The sequence below is a fragment of the Drosophila ficusphila genome, unplaced genomic scaffold (genome assembly GCF_018152265.1).
Source record: "Drosophila ficusphila isolate 14025-0441.05 unplaced genomic scaffold, ASM1815226v1 contig_299, whole genome shotgun sequence".
Taxonomy (NCBI): Eukaryota; Metazoa; Arthropoda; class Insecta; order Diptera; family Drosophilidae; genus Drosophila; species Drosophila ficusphila.
Window position 1 is genome coordinate 481,351 of NW_025064203.1, and position 14,076 is coordinate 495,426.

Below are 14,076 nucleotides of genomic sequence, written 5' to 3' on the forward strand. Positions count from 1 at the left end.
ATTTATGCATGTTTTTCGTCAGTTTGGTTGCCGTCGTGGTTTTCCTATAGAACTATATTCAGACAATGGGACCAATTTCAAGCGAGCCAGTAAGGATCTTAAATTGATTATAGATAATTGGTCAAAAAACGAAATGACTCAATTTTTGGCACACAAAAATTGCACCTGGACATTCAACCCGCCTTTGTCGCCTCATATGGGAGGAGCATGGGAAAGATTAATTCAATCGATTAAGAAATATTTATGTTTTTTACTTAAGGAACGATTTCCAAAAGAGTATACCCTTAAAACCTTGTTTTGCGAAATTGAATTCATGATAAATAGTCGTCCTCTTTTGTTTATGTCTTCCGAATTACCAGATTCAGACTTATTTACGCCAAATGATTTGTTGATCGGACCAAACTATAGAGAATCTTTCCACTGTGATGTATCAGATGAAGACATGAAATTGTTAAACATGTGGAAGGCTTCTCAGAGACTTGCAGATATTTTTTGGATAAAGTGGAGAAGAGAATACAGACAATATCTTTTGTGTAGCCGCAAGTGGGTTAAAAAATTTGATAATTTGAAAGAGGGTGATATTGTGCTGGTGATGGATGCAGATTTGCCAAGAAATGTTTGGCCGAAAGGCATTATTGTTAAAACTTATCCTGCCAAAGACAACTTTGTTCGAATCGTAGACGTTAAGATAAAAGGTAACATTTATAAAAGACCAATTGTTTAGATGTTAAGAAAACTATGTAAAAGAAAGGAAATATTGCCAAAAACTGAATTATATTACAAGGCAATACTTGGGAGGAGGATGTTGTATTCTTATTTTTGTTTATTTTAAATTTCAAATGCACAACGAAAAAAAAAAAACTCAGTGTTATAAATTCCTTAAAAATTAAGTGCTAAAAAAAATATAAAAAATGAAGAAGGGTAACTCTAAAAAAAGTAGTGTTAAGTAATGTGTGGACTAGCGACAGCAAGCAGCGAAAGCGACAAGAAATAAAAATTAAAATCTGAGTGTTATTTTTGGTCGTTCGATCTGGATACTAATCTATAGCCACAGGTAAACCCCCAACAAAAACGTTTTAGGGCTTGACCAATTGTCGAAATAACTTTTATATCAATTATGGTTTCAGCGATCTCAATGCCAGGCAGTTGCGTTAAAAATATAACATATTCAAATCGTAGCAATCGGTGTAATTCTTATCATCCTAACTGAATATAAGTTTGCGAGAAGTTGTTCCTAATTTCATTATTAGTGAAGCTCTCACTGTGTTAACACCAAATATATTGAAATTTTTCAGTGGTAAGCTAAAAATGAGACCCTATACGTGCTTGTTTTTAAAAACAAAATTTTCGAATCTAGCAATCGGCGTAAGACCCTCTCAGGATTTTAAAGGCTGACAGCTACCACCCCACCATTCGCCGATAGCATCCACAAAACCGACGACAAAACCAGGAACCAGGATCTGAAGGTGTGATTGTTGAAGTCGAAAAGTAAGTGGCATTCAAATCAAACTGATGGCATTAACAACATTTCGGTCTGGGCAGGATGGGCACCTTTGTATTCCCGGTTTCTTTTAAAACTTTTGAAAGGAACCTAAACAAACCAGAGGTGTTCGACAGGCTCACTAAAAGCAAAAGGATTGTTTACAGCTGTTGGGAGATAGTCAACGTGGTCGTAACATTTAAAGAATGTCGCAGACATTTTCCATAACAACAAGTGAGCAACAAAAGCGTTTCACACATATGCTTTCCTCTAATCTTTCACTTCATTATTTCATAGTTCTATTGTTAGTTTTGACCAGTTTAAGAGGAGCGTGCAGAATTTAAAAGAAATTGTGAAAGTTCTGCAACAGTCGGACGAAAATTATGCCGGCAGAGATCTTAAAGAGTGTGCCCATGACTACTACATGGCATTTTACCTCAACCCAGAGATTCGGCAAAAGTGCAAATTCCAGTTGCGACCATGTGCGATTGAATTCCAGGACCGCCTACTGGGTTTTCTGAGCAAGAAAACTGCCAATAAACTGAGGAGATTTCACTCAACAAAAAGGAATCATGATTTGATTTCCTGTGAAAGCGATTCTTCACAAGATTCAGAGTAAGTATAAAAGAGCTCCGGAAATCATTTTAAAGAACATAATATATTTTTTTTTCAGAGATCTTCCTTCTGGCATTGTAGTTAAATAAACCCCTGAATGGGCGGACAAAGAGTTATATGAGCTGCAGGCACACTGATTTGTACTAAGTTATTAATAAACAATAAATATTAAAACAATATTTCAAGCTGTTGATTATTTAGAAAAGCAACATTCCCGCTTTTTTTTGAGTTTTTTGAATAAGATAATTCATATTCATACAGATGAACAACTGAATTTACAATTTTATTTTTCTTGCTTTAACTCCAGTGACTGGAGAACATTTTTTTTATCGAAATAGTAGCCATATGACATTAGCGTTCTTGAGAAATGGTAGATCTTAAATAAGTTTCAATTAATTTCAATTTGGAAAAACTTCTCTTCCCACTTGCGACACTGATTGTAAGTGTTAATAAAATTCTCAAAGATACGAAAACGTTTGGAAACGTCTGTTTTTCGAGTATTGTTATCGAACGGAGCAATGATCTATTTGTATCGACGTGCTAAATACATAATCAAAGACCTGTAGGCACAATTGACGTAATGTTTTCTTAATGGTGTTTTGGAGTAGGACGTGAAAATAGGTTTGAAGGAGAATCTAGGCTGCTTTCTCGGATCTTCTTTCAAATTAACCGCCAATGCTAAGACCCGTGCCTCAAAACAACTTCGGAAGGTGGAAGAACAGAGCCACACAAATCTGGATCGGTTAAGGATCCTGATAAGTCGTTTGCGTCCACTACAGCATTTTGTTCAAATTCGTGCGAAGGCTTGGTGAGCGCCGACCAGACGGTCACCGTGGCATTCGGCTTGATATTCACAGAGCGATGGAACTTGTGGGTGGTCGATGGTCCGCTCTCGTTGATCAGACACCTCCTCGCTTCCCTTGTTGTAGAGCCTCACGAACTTGCCCTCGGGATCGGTCTCCTTTCTGGTTTATGGCAGCTATATGAATATAGTTAGAAAATTCTATATTCCAAAAATCGTGCATGTCTGATGAAAACCAATGATGCTATAATTTTATTTCCGTTATTTCTATATAGATTTTTCGATTTTTCCTATGGCAGCTATAAGATATAGTTGTCCGATTTTTTTTACACTTAAACTTAATATTCAAAAAATCATCGTGGGATAAAAAACAACGATGTTATTATACCCTTGCAGAGCAAAAGGGTATTATAATTTCAGTCAGAAGTTTGCAACGCAGTGAAGGAGACACCTCAGACCCCATAAAGTATATATATTCTTGATCAGCATCACGAGCAGAATCGAAATATGTATGTACGTCTGTCCGTCTGTCCGTCTGTCCGTCTGTCCGTCTGTCCGTTTCCGCGCAAACTAGTCTCTCAATTTTAAAGCTATCGAGCTGAAACTTTCCCAAAAGTTGTGTAGTTGTTGCACGCAGTATATAAGTCGGAACGAGCCGGATCGGCCGACTATATCGGATAGCTCCAATACAAGAGAATGAAATAAAAAATTCTCACTCTGTTGTTTTTCATCAGATCGACTTGAATTCTTCAAGATGGCGTTTTCTAACTGTTATTGAATTTCGGATTAAATTTGATCAAAATCGGACAACTCTATCATATAGCTGCCATAGGAGAGATCGAAAATTATATATAGAATTAATGGAAATAAATTGATAACATCGTTGTTTTTTATCAGAAAAGTATGATTTTTGGAATATAGAGTTTTCTTACGACTCTTGAATTACGAGTTAAATTTGATCAAAATCGGACGACTATATCGTATAGCTCCCATATGATCTATAGTCAAAAAAATGGGAAATGAATAGAAAAATCGTCTTAGCTTCGATGTTGTCTAGCCTTTATGCGTTTTGTTCGACATATTTGATGACTGCAAGGGTATATAAGCTTCGGCTTGCCGAAGCTAGCTTCCTTTCTTGTCATTTTATTTCAGTTATTTCTATATAGATTTCACGATCTTTCCTATGGCAGCTATATAATAGAGTAATCCGATTTTGATCAAATTTAATCCGAAATTCAATAACAGTTAGAAAACGCCATCTTGAAGAAATCAAGTCGATCTGATCAAAAACAACGGTCTGAGAATTTTCTAGTTTATTCTCTCGTATGGGAGCTATCCGATATAGTCGGCCGATCCGGCCCGTTCCGACTTATATACTGCATGCAATAACTACACACCTTTTGGGAAAGTTTCAGCAAGATAACTTTAAAACTGAGAGACTAGTTTGCGCGGAAACGGAGAGGAGGACAGAAGGACAGACGTACAGACGTATTCTGATTATACTCGTGATGCTGATCAAGAATATATATACTTTATGGGGTCTGAGGTGTCTCCTTCACTGCGTTGCAAACTTCTGACTGAAATTATAATACCCTTTTGCTCTGCAAGGGTATAAAAAATATTGTGAGAAGAAATATTTATTTATCACATTATTTACCCATTTTACAAATAAAAATCAAATTTTAAATATACACTCTTACACATTTTGGGGGCCCCCGTGGCCCAGGGGCCCCGTATAATTGATACGGCATATACGGCGGTAGCTACGCCCCTGAGTCTAAAACAGGCAGTGCACAGTGGTTGCGCCCATAGGCCATAAATCGAAAAATTATAAAGGTATTAACTTTAAAAAATTGGTTTTATGAAATTTATCTGACTAATTACATATTATTTGTGTATTTTAGATCGATTAACCCTTTTTCGACTATTTTGTGAACATCTTTTTCATGTTTAGTTAAAGTTTTAGTTGTGATGCCATGAAATCCCACAAATAGTATGTATGTTAATGTGTTCGTCTGACTTTTAGGGTTTTATAAGCCTAAAATCAGCTGCAGAAATTTGCAGATGTTTATATAATCGGGAAAATACTGATGCCATCTAGCGTTTGCAAAGGGAAAGTTTTTCCTTATTGTGCTTTTGTTTTGTCCTCGTCGCTCGTGTTTGTAATGTTTTTTTGAAATATTTTTATTTATTTATTTCATTGAAATTCACTAAAACTGGTTCAGGCATACAATCTGTAAGTTTGGTTTAAATTTCTTGAAAAACAAAAACGTTTTTCATACTATATACTTATTTCTTTCCTATCATTCCTATAGCAGCTATATGATATAGACGTACGATATGGCCAATTTTTTTACTATACATTTAAAATATTTTTTTAGAATTTTGGTGTAAATTTCGTTACAATAACTGAACTAGAAGTACTTATGGCCGCTGCTCAATACAAGCCCAAATACTGTGCAATGGCCGGTGTTCGACATGTGCTCCATGTAAGGGCCTGTAACTCTTGTAGTTTTTCAAATTTGGATCTGAAATTTTTTGAGAACATTTTCGGAACAAATATCTATACAATAAGCCAAAAAAAAATCGATTTTTTTCCGCCACAAACTATTTTTTTGTTATCATAACTTTTTTGAGAAGGTTGGCGTGGGAGTGGAGTTAAGCAATCGCTCCAATTTTTTTTTATTATAGTTCTATGCTTGTAAATAACTTCCAGTATAAATATTAGCCTGATCTGCCCATTAGAAGTGATTTTAGGACTGCTCTCTCATCAAAGCGCCACCACTGATCCAATCGTTCCTATGGAAGCTATAGGATATAGTGGTATGATCCGGTCAATTTTTTTATAATATATTTATAATATTTTTATAGATTTTTTGTGAAAGTTTCATAGCGATAGCACATCTAGAAGTATTAATGGCCGCGGTTCCATACAAGCCCGACCACTGTGCAGTGGTGCGCTCAAGTCTATTCGCCATCTACAACCGTCTAAAAATTATAATAAGACATGGACAAGGAGAATCATAACCCGACAAATACATACAATAAAATTGTTTTATTCAATTCAATTCAATAATTTTGCTTTATTTTCCAATATCATTTTCAATTTTGCTTAAAGCTAACAAATTTTTTTACTTAGAGTTTAGACTTATTAACTATCTTTACAACTATAATATTCTATTATTTTGTTTATTTAATAATTATTTGTTCATTTTTATTTACATTTAATAACCCAAGAAAATGGTAAAACTTGGCTCAAATAAAATTGTTTTAATGATATTGCCTAAAAAGGCTAATTACCAGGGTTTTTCAATCAAATAAATGCTCAATATCCCCGGTCATTGGATCATCGAAATCGCCATCGCCGTCGCTCACCTGAAAGGGGCAAAGGGAGATTATGAGGATAAGCATAGTCTTGACAACCGTTAAGTTCTGTGACCACCTGCGCAACAAGTGGAGGTCCTAATCCCTTCAAAACTGGCTTCATAAAGGCCATCTGCTCAAAGTAACGCCAATGACTGGTTCCTTTCTTCAGCTGGTTCCGGAAGTACGTTCTTAGACCCTTGAACTTGAGCCTGCATACTCTTATCGGGACTTGCATCGATGTTAATATCTTTGTCCATGCCTATTGGGACTTATAACCCCTTAGGGAGTATGCGGGTCCCATATCGACGGATTGGCGGCGACCTCCCGCAGCAACTTTCTCGTGTAAACTTCATTCCACCGGCAGGACCACTCCATTTTACTCCTATGGAAAATCAAAAAGGTTTGGGTTTGGGTTCGGGTTTGACTGCTGCACGAAAGTTTTTTACATTTTTTTACCTTGCCGGGAAATTGTCGGCCGGGAAATTGCCGGTGTTGTCGGTGTTGTCTGTCAACTTAACAAATTTTGATAAATCGCGAGCGAAATGTTGCTGGAATGTAACTTTAACTTTATAAATTCTTTAAAATCGGAAAGTTTTTGTATACTGTTGTAGGGTACAAATGTAGTTATTAAACGTTTTTATTATAGCCTTTATTAATTGTTTTTATTTATTTTATTTGTTAAACCAATATAATTAGCTTATTTCACAATCTTTTGTTTTCGCGTCTGCACTCTTTGCTTCTTTGATCAGAACTAACTCCTTCCTCATTATCGCTCTTTGCTCTCACATTTTCAGAGTTGCATTTCAAGCCGTTCGGGTATACACACAATAGAATACAACATAACATACTTAGAATATTCCCTGCAGTTCTGGATGTCCACTGTGGACTTTTTGCAATTAAGCAATCAGTGTGTAGGAAAGGAAAAGGGATATTCCTAAGTGTTCCTCTCTTTCTCACTCTTATAACACGAATCGTTGCTTGCAAACGATGGCGGCCCGACTCCAAATTTGTCTTCTTTTCTTTCGATCGGAGAAAAATGAAACTGCGTCATTCTTTTAAGTCGTGCGTCGACGATTGGTTGTGAAATTACTTCACTTGTGCAACTGGCAGCGAAAATGTTTAAAAATCATGTAAGTGTCGTTAATATTACAAAAACATTATGTTTTTTACTACAAACTTATTTAAATCTTTTTAGGATTCAGCCATACATATGTCCCATAAATTCGTTTGAAAGGTAAGTTTGCTTTAAATTAAAAAAAGTAATGTATAACATGTAATAATAAAAATATTTGTACCATAGATGGACGCAAAACAGCCGATGTCCTGCAAATACTCTACAGAAGTGGTAAACAAAAACTTTCGAATTTCATATTATTTATGTACTTATTTCTTATATTACAAAATAAGATAAATTAATAAAATAAAAAAGAATTAAATAAATATATATTGTTTTTCATATGAATTTGGGGATGACATTTTTAGGCTTGACATAGATGATTTCGCTAAGGACATCCTCGCCAAAGCCATCAATGACAACTTCGCCTCCACGTCAGCTACGAAAGCAACGATGGCTTATACGAATTTTCTCCATACAAAATTCGTATAAGCCACCGACGACTCGTTCGATGAAACGGACAAAAAAGTCATCGAGAGCGACATGTATCCCGAAAACGGCGGTGCCATATAAAATGTCTCTATGAACTCGAGCCGCTGCGGCTACGGCTGCTACCCCCGCTGTCGTCGGTGCGGCTTCGCACACTTCTTCGACGACAAAGCAATTTTGGAACTGCAGGGTTATAACGGCATACAACATTAAGCTTGTATATGTATATACAGTACTGTGCAAAATTATAAGACCACCCCTGTTTGAAACATTTTTTTGCGTTTATAGCGTTTGTCTGAAGTTTTATCCCAAAGTTGATATTTTTTCGTAAAGAGCACCAAAATTTACTTTAGAAAACATGAATTGCGTGTTTCAGAAGCGATCGCAATATAAAGTTAAAAAATAATAACAAAAATCGCAAAAAGGATTTGCATGAAATCAAACATATCTTATATTCTGTAAAACATTAAAAAAATTATTGACTTTCGTAAGCCTTGTTATTATACGTAAAAAACCATGAAGAATCCGAAAAAAATAGTACGGCTCGATAAGTTTATCTGTTTTCAAGCCACAGCCAAAAAACGGAGAAAAATTAACTCTCATCAAAGGGCTTGCTGACTGCCAAGCAAAACAGAGAGGCTCGCTATAACTGGGCATTGGAGCACCGCTCATGGACTGCAGAAAAATGGGCCACGGTGCTGTTTTCGGATGAATCCAGCTTTCAGCTCTTCAGCAACCGCCCCTGCCGTGTGTACAGAAAGGCTAATGAAAAATTTAGCCCGCAGTGCATCGTTCCACGAGTTCAGAAAGGAGGAGGCTCGGTCATGGTCTGGGGCTGTATGTCTGCAAAAGGTCCAGGAGAACTTGCGTTTGTGGACGGAACTATGAACACGGAAAAATATCTCCAACATATGGATGATTATATGTTTCCGTCGAAGAAGAAACTCTTTGGACGCCGGAAAGAGTGGAAATATCAACAAGACAACGCACCATGTCATGTATTGAAAAAGGCTATTGCGTGGTTTCTGAATCGCCGCGTTCCACTATTAAAATGGCCTGCGCGATCACCAGATATGAGCCCCTTTGAAGAATTATGGGACCTTCTGGATAGAAGAATCCGCAAACACATTATTCGCAGTTTGGATGAGCTTAAACGAAGACTCACAGAAGAGTGGATGGGATTGAGAGCAGATCGCAAGCTTTTTGAAAATCTCGTGAACTCGATGCCGGAACGAGTCGAGGCCCTCATCAAGGCGAAAGGAGGAGCCACAAGATACTGAGATGGTGAGTTTCATTACAAACGATGCTACTGGAGTACATTCAAACGGCATTTTAACACTCCACTGCATTACAGGTACACGTTCAAGACCCCGATGGGATCCGACGTGTTCAGACGAAGATCGGCGATGAGGAAAAAATGTCAGTTTTTTAGCTGTCGCTTGAAAACAGATGAATTTATCGAGGCGTACTATTTTTTTCGGATTCCTTGTGGTTTTTTACGTACAATAACTATGCTTACGAAAGTCAATAATTTTTTTAATGTTTTACAGAATATAAGATATGTTTGATTTCATGCAAATCCTTTTTGCGATTTTTGTTATTATTTTTTAACTTTATATTGCGATCGCTTCTGAAACACGCAATTCATGTTTTCTAAAGTAAATTTTGGTGCTCTTTACGAAAAAACAACTTTGGGATAAAACTTCAGACAAACGCTATAAACGCAAAAAAATGTTTCAAACAGGGGTGGTCTTATAATTTTGCACAGTACTGTATTTATCCACTATTAGAGTAATGCGTAATTATACATATACATACATACATACATACCTGCTACAATTCGGCCTTCCTGACTTATAAGATCACCTGATCTTAATAGTTATAACTATTTAATAATAAGTTTTCATTTGTATCTCTTCTTTCTTTCCCAACCCAATGCTTTATATTTTGGCTACTCCATATTCCTTTGTAAGGATTTCGGGTCAATTGGAAACCCTCAACGTCTTTTATTAAAAATCGATCATTTCTTAAGATTTTATCAATCATATATGAGCCTTTATGTTTTGGAATAAGTTTTCTTGATTGCCCAGGAGTGCTGTCAAAGTTTTTGTAGCATATTACGGGTATACAAAATAGCAGGGTATTCTGTAGTGACCAGCTGATGGACGCACGCGTTGCTACCGGCGCTGCTCAGGATCGGTTCGATGGGGGGGTTTCTATGAGAGTACTACTCGAAATGCTGGCGTTTTATGCAGTAATATTATTTGATTTCGCGTGCTTTGGGGTAGGAGGGATTAACTCACTCAAAACTGACAGGGTAAAGAAGAAAGAAAGAAACGATCGACAATAGAAAAAGAGAAAAATACAATCCTAAAACATTTTGACTTGAATTTTGTTGCTGTAGTTGTTGTTCAGCAAACTTGCATTAGCCCACCCAACCTAGACCATTTACTCCGGCTCCGAAATTATGTCTGTAATTAAATGGTCCCTATGTTCAAGTCGCTTTTTTAATACCCTACCATATTGCTGTTCGGCATGACCCCCACGGTAAACGCTTAGCAGTTGTTCATTTTCATTGTACACAATTTATTCATTCTAATAGATTTTCATTACGGTGGTGGTAGCGTTTAAAATTAATTTCTATGAAAATATTTAGTTTAATTAGGCTTGGTATTTTATTTTAATTTTCGCAACAAAAAATAATCTTAAGATGTTCTTTTTTTTTTTTATTGTTAATCGTGAGAAATCGTGAGAATGGTGCTGTGGGAAAAATAATATGGCATAGGTATATATGTATATATATATAAAAATATTATAATTAGCGAAAATATTTGGCACTGCGACAGTTTAAAAGTCGGCATATATGTGTATATAAGGCAAATAATAAATGAAGGGTATTATTTAATTCCATCATCATTTATGGACCGTACACAAGAAAAGTGGTGCGTGTTTTTTTTTATTTACAACTGTATTTTCATTCTTTGATTTTTCTTCATTTTCAAATTTATTTATTATTAAGCAACATATTTTCCAAAAAAAACCAAACAAAAATTATTTTCTTTGACTTTCCTTTTTTTTTTACGTTAAAATTTGTTCTCTTTTCATTTAATATTTTGTATTTCGGCAGCAAGACTTTAATTAAAAAAGGTTTCCGAAACAGTGATAATAGCTTTAAAAAAAAGACTTACCGCTCCATTTCCTGTCGGACGAAAGCGCTTTCGGCGAATTAAGGGGAGAGGAATTTTTGTTTTGATTTTAGATCACTTTCAGTTTTATTCGCCAATGCTTCTCAAACCTTTTTTATTTCTTTTGGTTACACTTGCATTGCCTTATCTTATTTCAATCACTTTTGGTACACTGCACTTTTTATTTTGGCTTCCAGATCAGAGGGTCTAAGATTTCCCATATTTATTAATAATTTTTCACTTGAGTTATTATTGCCGTTGGGGACTGCCACTTTATGTTTCCCCTTTTTATTTTAATATATTTATTTGATAATTTTAAGTCACTTTTCACATTATTTCACTTACCACACCATTCTCTCACATTTATTGATTTCACCTTTTTTTTCATTTTCAAATTCTCAAACAACAAAAAAAATGCAAATAACAAAAAAACAAGAAGAAATTATAAAACAAACTAAGCAAGGAAAATTAGGAAAGAAAAATGCGGATTTTTGCCAGCTCTGGGCATCGTGGTTTGGGGTGTCTCGCGGCGATTACATAACCTATGGTCAGCGTAGGGGTTATGTTGCTGCACTTTTTCGAACTAATTTTCCACGAATTTCCCGACTACATTTGGGGCTGCCTTACGATCGGGACTTGGTACGCATTTTACCACATTTTACACATTTTTTGGTGATGCGAGCGAAAACGGATCCCGGCGTTTATGTAACGATCATGCGGCTTTCTCGATTTATAGGTCGGCGAATACTATTAAAGCTGCCGAAGAACTTATCTTGGCTTGGCGCCTGCTCCCTTCTTCCTCTCTCTCTTCGCCCCGCAAGCTTTTGGACTTGCGGAGAGAAATTTTGGCGACGAATGGAAATCGGAAGATTTCGATGATGGCCTTTTCCCAAGTAAGGGTATTATCTATAATGAAGTTAATTTGCCTGTCTAGGCTTGCAACCGGTATGGATACTAATAAAGAAATACTTTTTTATGTGTTTTCTGACGATGTGGTCTTCTCCAGGGTGTAGCGGCAAATAGGACGAGCTTAGGGTTAAGGCCACTTTTTATAGGCCCGATTCCCGAACGCCATGACACTTTTAGAAAGTCTAGATGACATTTAGGAAAGGATACCATCCCGGGAGTGGGAGAAAAATCTTGCATATTATCTGCTATAAATTTTAGTATTCATTTTATGCAAATATAAATCCACAATTTCCAACTAGTTAATTACAAAAAAAAAATTCATTTCTTTCATTGCCCTTTTCCTTTATTTTTAATTAGATTATTTTGAATTAATTACAATTTATACTAAAACCTATAAAATAACCAAAATACTAACGTATTGGGACGGACCCCAATTACGTAGGGTGGCTCGAAGCTCTAAGCCACAGGCAGCGAAAGAGCATTGCCGGCTTCTAGGCCTTTATAAAAATCTGTGCATGTTTGTGGGACGCAACTAACAGCCAGCGACGAGCGCATCTACATTTTTTACCATTATATAATCACCTTCTTTATACTGACCAACATATTTTCTTTTTCATTATAATATTTTTCGTTTCTTAATTGCGCTTCTTTTTGATTTTTTTCCGCTTTGTTTCTAATTGTGTTTAAATCTCTACTTTTTTCACTATCATTTAATTCATCAAGTTTTTCTTTCAGTTCATCTATAATTTTTACCTTTTGTTCAACTCCGTACAACATCTTACTTGGAATTTGCTTAATACTTTTTTGCAATGTATTGTTAAACGAATATTCTACAGTTTCAATTACTGTGTCCCAGTGCATACCTTTTTCAGACTCCGTTAACTTGGCGATCATAGGACCTAAACTTCGGTTCACTCTTTCTACCTGTCCATTGGCTTGAGGGGACCCTGTTGCTATCTTTATATGTTTTATATTTCTTTCATCTAAAAATTGCTGAAATTCCGCTGACGTGAAACAGCTACCCCTGTCTGATACAATGCATACTGGTCTGCTATAAGCACAAAAATAATCTGATAGAGCTACTATAACTTCTTTAGTTTTCGTGGTTTTTGTCGGATTCAATCTTATAAACTTTGTAAATGCGTCTATAACAACAAACAAATGCTTCTTTGATCTACCTGCCTCTATTGGTCCGTAATGATCTATATGTATCAACTCAAAAGGTTTATTGCCTTTTGGAATGCTATGTAAAAATCCTTCGCCTTTTCCAGCTTTAGGCGAAAATGCCACACATCTCAAACAATTTTTTTATGTGTCTAACAACTTTTTCCTTCATTTTCGGAAACCAATATCTCTTAATAATTGCGTTCATTACTTTGTCTCTTCCTACATGCCCTAACTCGTTATGATACTTAAACAACACCGGTTCTTCCATCTCTTTCGGAACATAAAATAATAATCTACTATCATTTGTTTTTCTGTAAACGACCACATTTCTCATCTCAAACAGTTTGTCCTCAGACTTTTCTAATTTTTTTATTATTTCCTGTAATTTAATATCTCTATGTTGGCAAATTACTAAATTATCCTCAAAACTATTACTTTCTACTACACCTATATTTGAACTTCTACTTAATGCATCCACATGCTGAATCCTTTTTTCCTAGTCGATGTTCTAAACCAAAATCATATTCCAATAACTCTAACGCCCATCTAGCTATTCTTGGATTTAAATCCACTTTATTTAATGTTAATGTTAACGAATTACAATCTGTGACTACTTTAAACTTTTTTCCTTGAACATAAATTCTAAATCTTCTTAACGCGTAAATAATTGCTAGTGTTTCTAGTTCGAAACTATGAAATTTGGCTTCATCTTTTGTGGTGGCTTTTGAAAAATAAAATATAGGGTGTAATTTTTTATCTTCTTTTCTCCGAACCAAAACTGCTTCAAACCCTAATTTACTAGCGTCTGTGTGTAATTCTACTTCATCTTTATAATTATATAATGCTAAAACTGGTGCCTCTATTAACTTATTCTTGAGATTATTAAAACATTCTAGTTCTTTTTCTTCAAAAACGAAATCTTTATCTTTTTAAGTAAATCATACATCGG

General features: G+C 35.6%; 1 protein-coding gene across 2 annotated transcripts; it reads left to right on the forward strand.

Moving 5' to 3' along the window:
- Positions 1-1,081: 1,081 nt before the first annotated feature.
- LOC122319940 (protein telomere ends associated-like) lies at positions 1,082-2,346 on the forward strand. 2 transcript variants are annotated; one of them, XR_006245406.1, is made up of 5 exons: positions 1,082-1,297; positions 1,358-1,488; positions 1,543-1,714; positions 1,778-2,095; positions 2,154-2,339. XR_006245406.1 is itself a non-coding variant. In XM_043207858.1 (2 exons), the coding sequence occupies exons 1-2, from the start codon at positions 1,905-1,907 to the stop codon at positions 2,182-2,184; spliced, it is 222 nt and encodes a 73-aa protein (XP_043063793.1). In that variant the 5' UTR covers positions 1,754-1,904; the 3' UTR covers positions 2,185-2,346. The 2 variants fall into 2 exon arrangements, 1 of the variants encoding a protein (XP_043063793.1); XM_043207858.1 differs by lacking the exons at positions 1,082-1,297; positions 1,358-1,488; positions 1,543-1,714 and having other exon boundaries at positions 1,754-2,095; positions 2,154-2,346.
- Positions 2,347-14,076: the final 11,730 nt, after the last annotated feature.

Excerpts from the sequence above, each read along its gene's own strand:
- LOC122319940 (XM_043207858.1), top strand. The coding sequence starts at position 1,905 with ATGGCATTTTACCTCAACCCAGAGATTCGGCAAAAGTGCAAATTCCAG. Across the intron at positions 2,096-2,153 it reads GATTCTTCACAAGATTCAGA|AGATCTTCCTTCTGGCATTG; the intron begins GTAAGTATAAAA and ends TTTTTTTTTCAG.